Source organism: Chelon labrosus (genome assembly GCF_963514085.1).
Source record: "Chelon labrosus genome assembly, chromosome: 15".
NCBI lineage: Eukaryota > Metazoa > Chordata > Actinopteri > Mugiliformes > Mugilidae > Chelon > Chelon labrosus.
The window spans coordinates 17,409,957-17,426,808 of NC_140348.1; the positions used below are offsets into that span (position 1 = coordinate 17,409,957).

The window sequence follows — 16,852 nt, forward strand, 5'->3', positions numbered from 1 at the left end:
GAGGCACAAGGGAGACCTACACAATATTAGGAAGGTGGTCATAAAGTTATGACTGATCAGTGTATATCACTTTTGTCAGTACATACTGTATGTTAACTGCACTTTCATTAAAGGATCTGGATCATAATATGCTATATACACACATTCATTGTACAACTGAGGTTTATATTTTTGTCCTTGTTGCCGGTTGTGGAGGGAAATGTGGGTGTAGCTTATTTGTCGATCAAGGTCATCTGAGCATTTGGGCTTAGATTAAATACATTCCGGAAATCCTCCTCAAATATGTTTTCTGGAAACCAACCCCACTATTTCTCAATCTGGTCAATCATGCAATATTTAATGGGCATTGTGGTAGTGGTTAGAATGACATTTTTGTTATTTGTCACTTTTTTCAGTGACGCAAGGCACTGAGGTTGTTTGCAGGCGAAACAAAGTGAATGAATCACACATTCCCAAAAGCAACGAAAGCTAACAGTGATGGATTCCTTTAAATGTCATTGCCTCTCTTTTGTTGTTGAAGCGTGATGGCTGATGGATGTCAATAATAAGTATTCTCTTTAGTCTTGACTGAAAGACAGACAACCTCATGAATCTTAAACTTAATTTTCTTTCAAGCACACCGTTTAAAAGTTCCAAACACCGGCCAAAACTTTGAAATGATGCTGTCTCAAAGTGAAGAAACGTTTCAAAGTAATGACATGCTAAATGCATCATCTGCGCTTCCTGCCTCGTAATTCTGTGAAGACGCATTGTTTCGGGTTGCTCAGACAAATGATAACAGCCTATCCCCCTCTAGTTATTAAAATTCTGGTTTGTCTCTCATGTTTACCGTTATATGGCCACAGGCTTGAAAACAATCCTAGTAGTTCAATTAAACCTCATTTTTCAGTACTTTTCCGGTGTCATGTTTTGACATTGCGCTCTTTTCCATTATACCTCAGGCTCTTGGAAGCACAATGTTCAGATTAACATTTTTGACTCTGTGGCAACAAAAGAGACTCACTGACATCTCACGCACTGGATCAGAAAGTTCTAATGTGTGTACAAACAGGTTGAGCTTTTTTTTAATAGCTTCCAGTCCAGATTGATGTAGAAATAATCACTCGAGCGGCGTCATGAAATACGATGACTCCATGACGTTGGAACACTTCTGTTTAAAAATGCGCGACATTTGAGTCGTACGGTGCGTGCTCTGCAATCTCACCGACGCCGCGCTTAATGACAAGTTGCAAGGCTTTTGTTGCATTGTTCATCATGTGCGGCTGAGGGATAGATTAAATTAGGTGTGACTGGCTGTGGAGCTACGGGCAGCTGATCAATGTTTTGCAGAGGCTAATAATAATGGAAAAGCATGATATTGATCAATAATTCCTGAAGCCAGTCATGCTGATTAGTATTATAAAAGGACGTTATAGAATGTAGAAGCCTCCAGCACCATAAATGGCATTTCCTCCTTGGTACTGGCTAGTTTATTTTTCTTCTGCTGCAATGCTATGGAATACAGGGAAGTATAGTACTGAATGGTACTGAAGAGTAAAAGCATCTGAAAAAGCCATATAATTTAGCAGGTACTGTTCTTACTGAACCATGAGACATGGGAGTGCTACTGTGCGCAGTCTTATAGCTTTTAGTGTTTAGTTTCATCAATTAAAAAGCTGCATGCCGTGCTTTTTTTTAATAAATTCCTGCAAAGTAGTTGACATTCAATATGATTGAATCAAACGGCCCCTTTTATTCTGCCAAATGAGAGACTGGTCCATGATTTAGGACACCATGGGGAAGAGAATGAAGCACAGCAGAGAGATAACATGTTAAATTGTGTACACCGGTAGTTAGCCTCACATGACTGACCGTCGGATCAACTGCCCGCTGTTTGTCCAGCCATCGGTGTACCAGCACGTTCTTTGTGCGACACAGAGTTCACTCTTAATTTCAGCAAAAGTGATGTGGACACGATCAAATCAGAGCCAAAGACCTTTTGAACGAGCTTCTGGAGCCTTTTATTTTGTGCAGTCACGGTCCTGAAGATCCTAATCAGCATCAAAAGGCTGCGATGTTTGTCTCTACCTGCTGGCTTTGCCTCCTTTCATTAAACCCTCTTAATATTCCCATATTTTATGTAAACACGGTTTTCTTGATGCTGTACTCTGGGTGGTGATGCTGTTTGAATATAGCTGAAAGCTCAAGTTATTATTAATTTTTTATTTTTTTTTGTCTTGATTAGTTTATTTATTTTTCTTAATCCAATCAGGGTACATGTTTGTTGATGTGATTTGGTTAATGCCAAAAGTCTGATGCGGGGATCAGACAAGAATCTTTTTTTTGTAGTCGAGTAATGCACCGTATAATTAGTCGCAAAATTTCTAACTTTGTGTGGAACGTGATCAGATGAGATGGCAGATTTCCCCGTCTATGCCTCAGTATGAGGGAGGTCAGTCTTTCTAGGCTTCCAGCTTGCTGCGGGGGAACACAGTAAACCAAGGCTGCAAACTACATTAGAAGTGATGATTTAAACACCCCTATCAATGGCTGATGCATTGTATTGTCTAATGTACTAACATAAGTTATGTGTGAATCTGTTGTTGATGCATCACCTGTATTGCCTATTTGCAAATGATGAAATCACCTCATTATAGGCCCACACTGCCAAAAGTAATGCTAGTTTTTTTAATTAAAAGGGTTCCAACCTATTTGCATGAGCTATTTAAGTGTGTAAAATATGAATGCTGCTTCAAACAGTGTGTAGGATTTACTTAAAACAGCTGATGCAAATTCTCATCTACATGCAGTATCTTCTAGCATCGCTTTTCTCAGTGTGGCGTCAAAACACTGTACTCATTCTCTTTGTTCCTTTCCGGGAAACAAAGAGGGCATGCATTGTAATGACTACAGCTCAGAATACATTTGTCTAAGGCTCACAGTATTTTGGACCGGGTCAACCAAAAATAAATAGATAAATCACACAAAGGTGACAAACTTTTGAGGAAACCGTGGATCAATAGCATGTTTTGTCCATGACCCCCTCCTCTGTGGCTTTCTGATGGCTTACACATTTTTACTTTCATTTATTTTTCTTTTCTTTTATGGGTGCGCAGGAGGGAGGGAGGGAGGGAGGGAGGGACAGGGGGAGAGGGGGAGGGAGGGAGCTGGTTTGTTGAAGTGCTAGAGTCTTAAAAGAAAATACAATGTGAGTTTATCTGCATGTTTGCTATGTGTCTGCGCTGTGCTTTCAAGCTCAATTAATACTTCCAACTCACCCTTATAAATTCGTTGCATTGTTCTATGCCATAGAGAATAGGACAAATTAAATACAAACTTGTGTGGTCTTTGTTTCTAGCCATGTACTGCAGTTGCTTCGTACCTTCTGAAAAAAGTATGTAATAAGCTTTTGTTCTCAGAAGATCATGTTTAAGCCTAGCTTTCATATGAACCTCTATTTTGTCCCATAGAATATGGAATGATCGGAGAGCATACAGTAAAAAGTCAGCGGCCAAGATCAGTTCATGACACAAAGGCCCTGCAGGAGCAAGCTGAATCTGCTAAATTTATGGCACAAACTGGTAATACAATAGTTATGTTTCTTTACTTTATTTTGTTAACTAAACTTAATTTCATCATGCATGCTCTCTCTTGTACTGCACCTTTTAAGTGGAAATGTTTTGCATTATTATTTTTCCTACTCATTCTCTATTGCCACATATGAACAAGGAAGATAAATTTCCCATTTCTCTGCGAGTATTTGCTTTGAATATAGAGCATAATTGGGTTTTGTGGGTCTGTTTGTTTTATTGTCACATAGTGAGTTGGCAAGTGGATTGCTCATACAGTATATTCACAGAACATTAATTAAACAGCAGTTTAAAACTAAGGCCCTGATGTAGTTAATCATTACCTCCATGGCGTAATAAATTAAATGTCATTCGATAAAGGAAAAACCCCACCCCTTTAGCCAAATATGAAACACATACTTGGCAAAAGTTGAACAGATAGATGCTGCCCTTCGAGATAAAAAGAAAAAGAAGAAGCTATGTGGCATAATCAAGTAAAGCATCCGGAAAATTTAAAACTGAAATGATCCTAAATTCATAATGGATCTTCCAACCTTACCACCTTAGCGTTTTTAATGAAATCGGAGAGTAGTGAGACAAAATAAAAGTCAATTCAACTTTATTTTGCTTTCATTTTTTTATATAATTTGTTATCTATTTGTTCCTAGTTGCTTTTGTTTTATTATATATGAACCAAGAACATTTTATTCAGTGTGTGGGTTCAGATTTAGCTGCTTATTTAGATTTTTTTCTTTTTATTCTTCATTTAATTTTGGGGAAATGTTTCATTTTTTCCACGTGTTGTTCCATTTAAATTGCTGTCATTGTTTAAGAACCTCCTTTCCTGCCATTACATTTTTAATTTAAGACACACTATACATGCCAGTACTAACATACACTCATTAACTCCTCTCCATTTTACCCACGCCGTAGGTATGTTGTTTCCCTGTCGAGTCGCATCGCTGTGCTTTTCTGTTTCTCATTCTCACACAATTTACTCTCCCTGTACTGCCTCATTTAACAAATTGATCCACCTTTCAGTCTATTTTATGATCTACAAAATTAAGGGCAGGGTTAAGATCCCTATTTGGCTGAAGCTACGTGTCCATGCTGAGAAACCTATTAGCATACTGTGCTAAAAAAAAAAAAAAAACCTGATATGATCTGATGACTTCCAATGACATAAATGTATTCAGAGCTGCAATTGAAAATATTCATCTTTGTATTAAATTATTTCTCTGATACATAAAAGCCTCAAAGAAAATGACCACTCCACCTGAGGGTTTAACATAATCAAACATCAATTATTCGGTGACTACTCTCATGTAGGAATTTGATTGTCCACTCACTCGTCACCAAATAATTTATTCTTCTTTCCATTTAGGCTATCATGGCTTTGGATATCACCCCTCTGCCTCATCATAATGTAGAGCTTTATTTAGCATTTCATGGCTTTTTGGTACCTTTCGAATCATGAAGATTGAAAAGCTCAGTGCTGTTTCTTCCTATTCATCTTTTCAGTTTAACCTGAAATTAAACTACAGATGAATTTAACAACTATGGTCCTTTACTAATCTGATACCAAATGTCAGGAGTATGATAATATAATAAGTTGACACGCAGAGTTAAACAACTGCGAAGTCTCTGCAAAGAGCAACAGGCGATAGAAACAGAAGCTATTTTCATTCCGTGGCTTAAACGCTGCCTGTATCGTTCCCTGCTCGGCTCTCGCAATTGGTATTTGACCGCACTGAAGACAGTCTGCTCCGAGCCACTTTCACATGCACAAAAAAATGGCTGTGATCTGCTGAATAAAGACAGCTAACCTCCCCATTTCCCTCCACCCCAGGGAGTTAACAGGTTAAGACAGGATTGAAAAAGAAAAAAAGAAAGAAAAAAAACATTTAAAACCATTGTCTAAAACACAGAATTTGCTCCAATGTTGTCAAGGAAACTAGACTAGTATTGCTGCAGTGCAAGGGAATCCACATCTAAGACCTCTCTCAGAACTAACACCCATTAAATTCCATTTTATTTTCTCCGACGTCGCCTTCCTTGCATGTCACCATGTTCTTATGAAATTTTGTTTGTTTATGACGATTTTCTCATTTTGTTTAAGCATATTGTTGAGTTTTATTGAAATGCATGAATTATTTCTTATTCAAATGAAGTGAAAGACTTAGATGTAACCCTAATGTTTATTTTAGAATCATAGCTATGCCTTGATCTGTGATCTTTGCATAAATACACATTTAAATTTGTTGTAAAAAAAAAAAGGCTGATTACACTTTTCTCCTACACTACAGAGATTGTTGTTGATGCAACTACTCTCAGTGATTGCAAGCACAAAACACTTTTGTGCTTGCATGCAAATGAAATCAATAGTCAGAAGAATAACACTACAAATTCAGTATTCATCAAAGATCACATAAAGGTAGTCTACGCTGTATAATAGTGTTTTTGCAAATCTTTAGGATCCCACCTCACCTGACTCATATTGGCCCCTCCCCATATTACTCAAGCTTGCCCACCTTGCCCCGTAAAGCCGTGCCCTAGGACCATATTGCTGCATTTAACTAGTGTCACCCTTCTCCCACACAGGTGAATCAGGTGCAGAGGAGTGGTCCCAGTGGAGCTCATGCTCCGTAACATGCGGTCAAGGGTCGCAGGTGCGAACAAGAACATGTGTCTCACCATACGGAACACACTGCAGCGGCCCTTTAAGAGAATCAAGGGTTTGCAATAACACTGCCCCTTGTCCAGGTAGTGTTAGCCGCAGATTCTTGAATATAAATGTCTTGTTGTTTATATGGGAGGAAATGTGTTGTTCTGTTTTAACAAATCTTTCAATTGTGTCTATTTAAGAATGTATAAGCATCATTTTTTGCAGTGATTATTGAATCTATGAATCTAATGATTTCTTCCTTTGGTGTTATTTTGTGAATGTTGTTTTGTTTTCATTATCACTTTTGTGTTTTCCATTTCATTTAACTGTAAGGCAATTCATCAGCATTGAAATGGTTTAATGACATGTGGATCTGCATGGAGCTTAGGGAGCAGTAGATACCGATACGGCGTCAGCTTCATTTTCTTGAAGGTCAACTGCGCATTTTAAAATAGCTTGGCAGCGTTTCTTCAAACATGCTGTAAGGCATTTCTTCCTCAACCCATGATGGCATGGCAGATGAGTCACTGGCAGTCAGGTATCAGCATCAGATGCTTTTCTGACTGGTGACTGCAGCGCGTTAATGTTTGTCTGTATGCATCTGCTAAGGAAGCGTGTCACAAGTCACCATTATGCATTTTTGGAATTGTTTACAGAGACAAATATGTTGATTCAGTAATGAGATTCTGCGCTCATGTTTAGTCAAGACATTTGATGGCGCTGATAAGGGTAGTGCTCCAGAGACTGCATCACAAACTCGTAGGTAATTGTAACAGCTGATCAAAAATACTGCGAGCGGCATCCTCTGACGTTCTGAACTGTGAGGTACAGTACTTCTCTTTCAGAAGTGGCGTGTGTAAGTGGGAAGTTTGTCATCTTCAAAAGGGTCACTCGCTTGCCGTGCGTGGACAGTGAGAGCTAGAGAGAGAATGAATCATTGCAAAAGAGCATTTGCCTAAATACCAGCCTTGATGTGACTCCTGTATGGCCGTTATTATTAAGAGCAGGCTGCATAAAACCCCCTCAATTAAGAAAAAAAAAAGAAAGAAAAATTTTTCAGGTACAAGCATTAATTATCACGGAGAACAATTAATTTTGAGCCAAACCTCACAAAGCTGCCCTTGTGAATTCATTATTGTCCTCAATATATCTCAAAACCTGCAGGCATTAGGCTCGTGGCCTATTGTGGAACCAGACATTATTAAACATATTAAAACAGAAAAACTTGCTGTGAAACTTTTGCAGTACTGACTTTACTCACAAGAGCGTTAGTGCTTTTCAATTTTAAAGAAAACAAAAGTCTGGGTCTTTTTTTTTTATGTCTAATTTAGTGAACTGTTTGGTGGGTTTTTACTTAGGCCGTATCAAATGTACTGTAGTCCTGCAGTGTTATTAAATTGCGTTGCCTGTAATATCTGAAAGATGAGGCTTCTTCTCTTTCCATACTTATATTAAAAACCTAGCACTGGGATCACACTGCAGAAGTTGTTATTTTCCTCAAAATAAAGCTGATACAGAAGTAACTTTACTTGACTAGCAAACTAGTACAAACAAATCCTGCAGGGCACAGAACAACGTGAAACGCAGTATATATCTTATGCTGTAAATGGCAGACAAATCGATTTCTTTAGGCCGTCTGTAGCATGCCGACAGGGAAGGGTATCCCCAAAATACAGAATGCCAAACAAAAACAACACATCACTTACCTCACCTTTTAGTTAACATCGGCGACAACATCAGCATCATCGTTGAGCCATGTTTTGGGGAGCTGCAGCAAAGATCAGTCTGTTGGAATTTCTGAGCCTCCACTGTAGTTTGAATGCAACACAATGCACCTGTCAACATACGGCAACATTTCTGCTTTATAAAAATATTCCCTTTGAATCACTGAGTGCCTTTAAAACCCCAACCAACAGAGCTCCCTGTTTTTCTCCTGAGTTTTAGTGCTCTGTTGAGCAAAAGGAAAGCAGCCCAGTCTATGGGAAATCTCATAATAGTGAACATTGCTATTGCACAGGATTAACATGTAGTGCTAACAAACAGTGCAAATACAGGACTACTGTTAAGTAGTACTTTAGCCAAAACTAGCTTTTGTTATTGTTGTGTTTAAAGAGTGAGTTATATTTATAAATGCCACTCAATTCCACAGTTGTGACACAAATACCAAGTCAGGCATATAAACAAATAAAGCAAGCATATGCTAAATCTTTCAAAAGTGCTAGCTTAACTTACCTTTAATTTTGTATTTAGGTAATATTTCTATCAAAAGAAAACTTTTCACAGTGTATGTTTTTTGTTTTTTTCATCCAAAGTGTCGAACAACACACTTTGAATCTTAATACTGCGTATCTTGGGTTAGCCTGTTCCTTAATTTAGACACAAACATTTAGTCTTGTCCATATCCACCAACCACTTAACCACCTAGCAACGCAAGGTAAACGAACCTTCAACTGAGCATGCGCAAGCACGTTATTCCCGATGCGACGCAAACGCGGAAGCGGAAGCAGCTGTTTCTTTCAAAATATAATACCACCTCTAGTCAGTTTTGTTGAAAGCAACGCTTAAACCACAGTCAAATGTTTGGATGCTGTGTATGTTTATAGCGGGTTTTGGATGACAGAGGAGTTATAACATGGAGGAACGGTGTTTAAGGTCTTCTCTATTGAGCATTGCACACACATCAAATGATATTTTCATTTAGGAAAAAACAACTTCCTTCAATCCAACAACTTCCTAAATAAGAAATCAGCATGGAAATAAAACAGAAGAAGAGCAGAACACTAGGAAGTGAAGAATAAAAATATTGCATTATTGCCAGCTTCATGAAGATGATGCCCTCAAAAAAGTAGAAGATAAAGAAAAGCCGACGTGAAGACACTTTTTATTGACAAATATAAAAAAACAAAAAACAAATGTTGATGGTGAATTGTGGAAAAAAAAAAGTGATTTGGACTCACTTTAAGGCATTTTAAATGTGATAATAACCTGATAAATGGCTTTTCTTTTTTGAATTACTGTACATCCTGGCCATGTAAAAAGCAAACCTACTGCACAGCAATAATGGAAACTACTCCAAACAGCAATGTGTCATTAGAGAAAGCACTCAAACAATAAATAACTGTACGGCAAAAATAGGCAAACACAAGAGGCACTCTATCGAGTTAAAAAAGGTTCAACTTCCTTCCAGTGAAGGGTAGGAGAAACCAAAGAATCAGAGTTTGCTACGTTTTAATGGAAACATTCTTGGCAAATGTAATAGCTTTGTCCACCATCTTGTGCTGGTCCAAGAATTTCACCCCTAGCGTACGATTGCGCATGGCCATCCCTGTAATTCATGGCCACAGTTCAGAGATAAATTGCACAAAGAAACGGTTTCCTATTCTATCATCGCTAGCTGTGGTGACTGCCTGCTTTGAAGTCGAAATTTTCAAAGTAAATGCTTTAGCCACCACGGGACACTTAGCTAAGAGCATCAAAGCAGCGCCTAGAGGCAGGGGCTGGGACACGGGGTAGCTTCCCTCTTGGCGGACCATGGGCTTGATCCCGGGATCCCACTACTCTACATCTGATCCTGAGATCCAAATATTGTACCGCGGGGGCTTTATGTTCCTGCACAAGCTGTGACCTTCTGAAGAGGAGTCTTCAATTCCCCGTGGACAAAATAGTCGGACATACATTTTGAAGATCTCATGGCCTATTTGCAGTCAAACGATGATAAGAAGCCACCAGATATGTTGTGTCCCCTTCAACCAATTTGTGCCCTTTATACTTTTGTTCTTCAGTGTTAAAACACCACAAAATTCTTAATGAGTGAAAATGCACAGCCGCATCAGTTTCAGTCTGCTAATCCTATTGCAATTCCCTGTGCGCCATCATGGCTCAGAAGAAAAGATGGATTTTGCAGCTATGATGTTTTTTGCATGTTCACAGCATATAATATATGCAGTAGACTTTAGGAAGTATGTTCCATTGGATGTCGTACAATTTCAGTCACATTAAAGTTCATTCTGGGCCTTAATTCTATCCGTAAAAACCCTCTATGCTGAGAATCCAACACTTGCTTCAGAAACTAATATCAGGAGTTAAACCTTTACATCTTGAGGAAAATGTGTTCATCACTTGAAATCTTTGTGTACATTTAGGAGCGCTGCTATTGCCAAGACAAGACAGGAGGTGTCTTATTTCTGTCTGCCTCTCAGATTTCCATATTTCTCTCTCCAAAGTAAAACTTTGAGCCAATAGCGAATATTCTCTGCAGTTCTGTGAAGACTCACCATCTGTCAACCAGAACCCAGTTAAGCTTACACGCGAACCAAGATGCAAGAGGTACGATGCCTTTTGCCAGCTATGGTTTTCAATTAAATGGGAAAAACAATGATGGTTTGAAACTTCTGTCAGTCTCGTAATATTTAGCAGAATAAATGTTTTATAGGAAAAAAGGACACGTTTATGATCCGCAATGAAAGCAAGAAAGAAAAATGCTTCTCACTTTTGCTGTTTTACAGTATTTTTCCAATTTATACATTTTCACTCTGAGAAAACAATAAAAAATAAATTGTCAAAAATAACGGTATGCTACAGACATAAAATTAGATTTATAATTCATTTAATTAAGAGGAAATTACTGGTATTTTACCAGAAATTGTTCAGGCATATTCAACATCACATGAAACATATTAAAGAACCTTTTTCAATAAGCTCCTTTCGGATTTGGACCATCTTGCCTGGTATTTAGTCTCAAAGGCCTTTTCATTATCAATCACTTGACAAAATGTAAAACGTCTCCAGTTATTCAGAGGTCTGGAACCAGGTTACGGGCTGTCTGCTTTGTGTATAGCCATGATTACTATGTTAGTGTAATGACAGATTGCCAGAACCACTGTCAACCCAGATTAACCTGAAGCTCCACTGCTATTAGATCCCCAGTCAACCAAGAAGACTCGACAAAGTGTAACACTGTGCAGACCTGCTGCTCCTAACCTTTACCTTGGGTTAGAGAGTCGGGATTCTTAGTGTTGTCTTGAAACTGGCGTGTGAAAGAGAGATTGTCGTTTTTATTTCGCTCCGTACATTTATTGCCGTACGAAGCGCCGCTCGTGGAGCAGCACGTGTGGTTACCGCGCGCATGATGAATGTGCAGAGACGCAGCGAAGCCCCACTCTGTCTGCGTGCTCAGTGTTTCACTTACATTAGCTTGTGTTGCTAATTATTTTGATTGATTTTATTTCCTTTATGGCTCCGTGCAGTTTGTGAGGGGGGTTTGTTTGTGCTGTAACAGAGACAGAGACATTGATTAGGCCTGACGCCTTTTCTGTGCCCGCAGTACACGGTGTATGGGAGGAGTGGTCACCGTGGAGCCTGTGCTCATTCACATGTGGCCGAGGTCACCGCACTAGGACTAGGATGTGTGCTCCTCCCCAGCATGGAGGCAGGGCTTGTGATGGACCTGAGACCCAGACTAAGCTTTGCAACATAGCCCTATGCCCAGGTATAATCTGTCTGCTATCTAAATCTGTTAAACATATAAACAATTATTCATGGTGGCATGAAATTAAAGGAATGTAAAGGTAAAATTATAAACATGATCATGAAAAGTTCTATAGCTGCACAATGATTAATTGATACAGCAAAGGTAAGTAAAAAATAAAAATGACTAATCCATCCAAATGTGGGGTTTATTTAAAGTAATTGTGCTTACGCTATAATGCGGTTTAGGAAACCCTGTTGAGAGTGAAGACTGTAATACTGACGTCAAAATCACTTACCCGCAGTTGCCTGTGAATGGTAAGCAGATTAGCAAAGATGAGTTTTTCCACCCAGTAAATGTTAGCTTAACTCTGGTGAGAGATTCAGTGAAAACCACTCAACTCCAGATGCCATTCCTCTGCCCAGGGAGGGAAAAAATTGTTTCTGCAGTTTGAGCTTTTGACACTTTCAATATGCACCTTATTGTGATTATACTTTACCCTTTTTGTGTTTTGTTCTGCTTTTGACTTTTGAGTTATTCTGGGAAATTCTAGCCTGCAGGGGGGGAAAAAAACAGATTAGAAACCCAGCTGGTAGCCATGTCATTTTTTGCTTTCCACTTATTTTATTGGCATCCAATCTGAGAGAGAATAGTGATCTGAATATCTCCTCCCATTTCTGTCTGCCCTCTTTTTTTCCCTTCACTTGGGACATGCTTGTTGGGTTGTGGTTGGTGCCTCAGTGGACGGACAGTGGCAGGAGTGGAGCTCTTGGAGCGATTGCTCGGTGACCTGTGCCAATGGCACTCAGCAGAGGACCAGGCAGTGCTCAGCAGCCGCCCATGGGGGATCTGAGTGTCGCGGTCACTGGGCAGAGAGCAGAGAGTGCCATAATCCTGACTGCACAGGTAAAATCCTGAGCCTCTTAATTCCATATCCGCTTTGATGTCTAAATTCAAAATCATGATTTGAAACAGGGAAGAGAGAGCGACGAAGAACAGCCCGTCCCATTTGATCATCATCATCATTACAATCATAAGTACCACGATCGTTCCTATAAACTTCACATTGAGCGTAGAGGCTGATTTTACTGCGCTTTCCCGCTCTTTCTGTGGCGCGCTGAGCAGCCATGCAGCAAGAATCAAAGCCGCGATGTAAGAATCAAGAATAATGTTTAAGACCATGCTCTATCAATTGGATTTGAAAAATCCAGTTAGATATATTGTATGCCTTTCACATAATGCAGGGTTTGCTTCCCAAACTGTCTGTCAACATCACAGATGTATTAGAGGCTCAAAGATGTCAGCTTAGTGGTCTCGATCAGGCTTTGAATTGTCTGATCATGTGAAGGGTCTGAGCACTCTCTTAATCTCCTGATGCAATTTTCGCTGCAGCAGCGTAAAACAGCTACATTTTTATTCAGTATTTCACTGGTGTGTGTGTGTGTGTGTGTGTGTGTGGCGCGTGTTTTTTTTCTTTCTATTTCTGAAAGTCAGTCCAAGTGTTGTGTAACCAGTCATCCAACCTTATGGACTATTCAGCCCCTAAAATAGCTAACGAATGCGCGTGAATGCATAATTTTAATTTGTTATTATGATGATGAAGGGGATACTGTTGTTTTGCTCACAATGAGAGGATGCATTATGCAATTTATTCATTTAATGAGGCCTACCTGTTTAGCAATTCTTATTTGTTTCCAAGGTGAGAGATCAAACATTAGTGAGACGGCACAATCTAATCCATCATTTCACTAGTCAGCACAATGTCGATGACTGCCAGAGGCAAAGAGTTCAAGGCAAAACCAGAACTTTTGTCAGGAAGGCAACAGTCCGTTACTACAAAATAAAAGTTGATTCAAGTCAAAAACTGCCTAATAACTGCAATAAAGGCCTCTGCAGGATTTTAAATCAATGCTATTTGTTTTGAAATTGAAAGAATTTCTTGAGGTTTGCTGGAACAAGGAGCCCTTTGAAACACATGAGCATGCATCTGTCTGAGGAATCAGCTGCCGGGGTGCGTGCACAGTCGCCGGGGCCTACCGGGAATTGATCAATGTCTCGCCAGATAGTTTTAGCCAACAGGTCATGATGCTTTCTCTCCTCCCTTTCCTCTGGAAGCACTCCTGACAGAGGTTAGTTGTAGGACATGAAATATGCCCATACATGTTAAGGTGGAGGCCAGTTGAGGTTAAAATGAGAGTGGAGCGTGTTTCCTGCTCACGGGGCGTTGCACCTTTTCCGTTCAGACAAGGGCATGTGATTTACTACATTGCTGAAGGGGAGCATCTGTTTTTTTTTTTTTTTCTTTTTCCAGTTTTTTTGTCTAATGCACGGTTTAACTGTGTTCATTACAAGGGCATAAAACATGCTGCCGGTTTTAGAAACTTCAGCATAAATTTGCTTCAATATTGGCAAAGCGATGCGGATTAATCACCACTCAGAGCAGCTTTTTTAGCCGTAAAATATACATACTCCTGATTATTCAAAGTAATCTTATTGATTTTTGCAATATTGCCAACAAACTGCATCCACAAACTAAATGCATGAAGAGCAAAAACAAGCACTCAAAATTTCAGATATCACACATTAATTAAAAGAAATCCTCAAGCTAAACATTGGATATCCTTTTAGTTAATATGCTGGTTTTTTTTTTTCTTTGAGTGTGTGTTTCTAACTGAGAATGATTCCGTTTTAGCTAATGGCCAGTGGAATCCTTGGGGTCCCTGGAGTGGCTGCTCTAAATCCTGCGACGGCGGATGGCAGAGGCGAGCCCGGGTGTGTCAGGGGGCAGCTGTGACTGGGCAACAGTGTGACGGAACCGGAGAAGAGGTTCGAAAGTGCAGCGACCAGCGCTGTCCAGGTGAGCCGGAGGATAATAAGACTTAAGTCTGGGAGGCCGCAGAGAAGCTAAATGATAGTGGAGGGATAATTATCTCTGTGGAGAGTGAATGACATGTCTCGTTATCGAGGATCGGCTAAAGCGGAGTGCGCAGAGGAGATTCAGATAGGTGGATGATTGATTATGAATATGCCCCAGTAAATTAAGAAATTAAAACACTGGTGAGGGACCCACTGGGAAATGGTATCATCGAGGCTTATTGTGCGATTTTTAAAGTAATCTCTTTGTGAAGTGAAGCCTTAGACATAAAGTCCCTTAACACTTATTTTCTCTGAAGTAAAGAAAACAGTATTCCACAAAAACATGAAAACCTTTTTTTTTTCAACTAATATAACTATGTTGCACTCACAAAAGCTGGGACTTAAGAAGATGGTACATTTTAGTTCAGTCTTTAAATGACACTACTCATATTCGCTGACAGTGTACAGCTTTGATGTTCTATATTTCCATACCTCCATTCAATGCAACGCGAAGAAATAGTTGCATCACAGTGGAAATACTAAAATACTCTTTGCATTGATGTGCAAGCAACACTTGTATTCCTTTTGCTCTTCAGCGCCGTATGAGATTTGTCCCGAGGACTACGCAGTGTCAATGGTGTGGAGACGGACCCCTTCAGGAGAGCTGGCCTTTAACAGATGCCCGCCCAACGCCACGGGTAAGGACACGAGCAACATGCACAAAAATAGAAGCATTGTCTTGGTTCTCTTTCTGCCGTCGCTGATTCGTTTTGCGTAGATTCATTTGGGCTTGTCCTACTACTATTACTGCTAATTGCTGTTGCCTGTCTTCATTCCCTTAAGATAAAAAGTGATCCATCTGATGTAAAATAAAAAGAGAACGGCTGCAAAGTGGTGGAGTACATTTTAATATGATGTGAATTGAGCCTAAACTCTACTCTAGTGTGATTGATTGACCTAAATTCGGCTTAGTTTCAGGGAGTGGTTGTTTTCCAACGGCTGCAATAGTCCCTGCGATTTTACACCGGTGTCACAGCATCAGTTTTGCTGCAATATGAGGACAGAAGTTATAGAAGTTATTCAACAAGCCTTTTGCTTTGTAAGCTGCCTGCGTGATATTTTTTGAGTGTGGACGAAAGTCAGCGAAACGTCACAATCATAAAAAGAAGAAAAAAAAAAACTATATCTAGTGCCAGATAAGTCGTGCTTCGTCATCTGAGGAGAAGAAGCGACGCATCCATTCATTCCATTTCCACACGCAGTATTGTAATTTATGGCTGCACCCGTCAGCCAGTGCGCTGAGTGGGAAAAATGGTAGCTGTGATTCTGAGGGCATCGTTAAAGAGAGAGAGAGGCACGCCGCGGTCTGTTTTCAGGCATTAGGCGGGAGCTTTAACATGTGCATAAGAAAGCAAGTTATGTTACACTCTTGAAAAGAAGATAAGGGGGGGTGCGGATGCAGGGAGGATAAGAACGAATGCAACCTCTGATAAATCTGCTGCGATACACGTTACCTTGCTTAAGGAGAAGGTCAGTTCGCTGACAAACACACAACAGGACAATGAGCGGCTGTTGGATGCTAAAAATACATGTTGGTTTGACACAGCGAGCTGTGGTGAAAACAGTCTGGTGTTCTGAAAAGACATTTCTTCCGCGACCATAAAACATCCAACCGGCTAAGTGGATGTAGTTGCAAACACGCTGTCATTCACAGATGGCTCACCTGCAGCAAAGTTACGCGGAGTCAGATTTACTAGCATGACATTAGCTTTCTGGCTTGACATTAGTTTTATGGCTAATAACTGTTTGGCACTACGAAGCTATTTCCAGCCTGCAGCGAGGGCTTGTGTGTGTGATTGTGTGTGTGTGTGTGATTTTGCCGTTGGAAATAAAGACTTTCTTTAACACCAAAAGGCTTCTTTATGTGCCAGCTTCAGACACGATGAGACAGTTGGCTCTTGTGTTCTAGTGATCCTTGGACACAAAAGATTAATTTATCCCTCATGTTTTATTTATTTTTTTCCTAATGTGCAGCAGAATTTGGACGCCGTTCCAGAGATTATACGCTCTTGCCGCTCCCCGTAGGTCAGCGCGACGTGTTAGTTGGCAATAAAATCAAAACTTAGTCCTTGGGCGATTGTCAGCGTTGGACTCTGTGAGCACCGGATGCACAGTATGCATTTATGCATCACACATTACATGTTTAAGCCCACTGCATCCCCTTTGTCGAAGCTGGCACTGACCACTGGAAAAAAGATCATGATAGACAATAGTTCAGGTCAGGTCAAGTTTACTTGTAAAGCCATTAATCAGAGT

General features: G+C 40.0%; 1 protein-coding gene across 1 annotated transcript in view; it reads left to right on the top strand.

Annotated features, from left to right (window-relative positions):
* The window catches only part of adgrb3 (adhesion G protein-coupled receptor B3), a gene marked incomplete at its 5' end in the record, with an annotated part of 110,280 nt that overhangs the window by 43,261 nt on the left and 50,167 nt on the right, over positions 1-16,852 (top strand). Inside the window, 6 exons of the mRNA XM_084561149.1 lie at positions 3,450-3,560; positions 6,150-6,311; positions 11,537-11,701; positions 12,422-12,586; positions 14,373-14,537; positions 15,133-15,234. Coding sequence (XP_084417275.1) covers positions 3,450-3,560; positions 6,150-6,311; positions 11,537-11,701; positions 12,422-12,586; positions 14,373-14,537; positions 15,133-15,234 — 870 coding nt within the window. The remainder of the gene's footprint in view (positions 1-3,449; positions 3,561-6,149; positions 6,312-11,536; positions 11,702-12,421; positions 12,587-14,372; positions 14,538-15,132; positions 15,235-16,852) is intronic.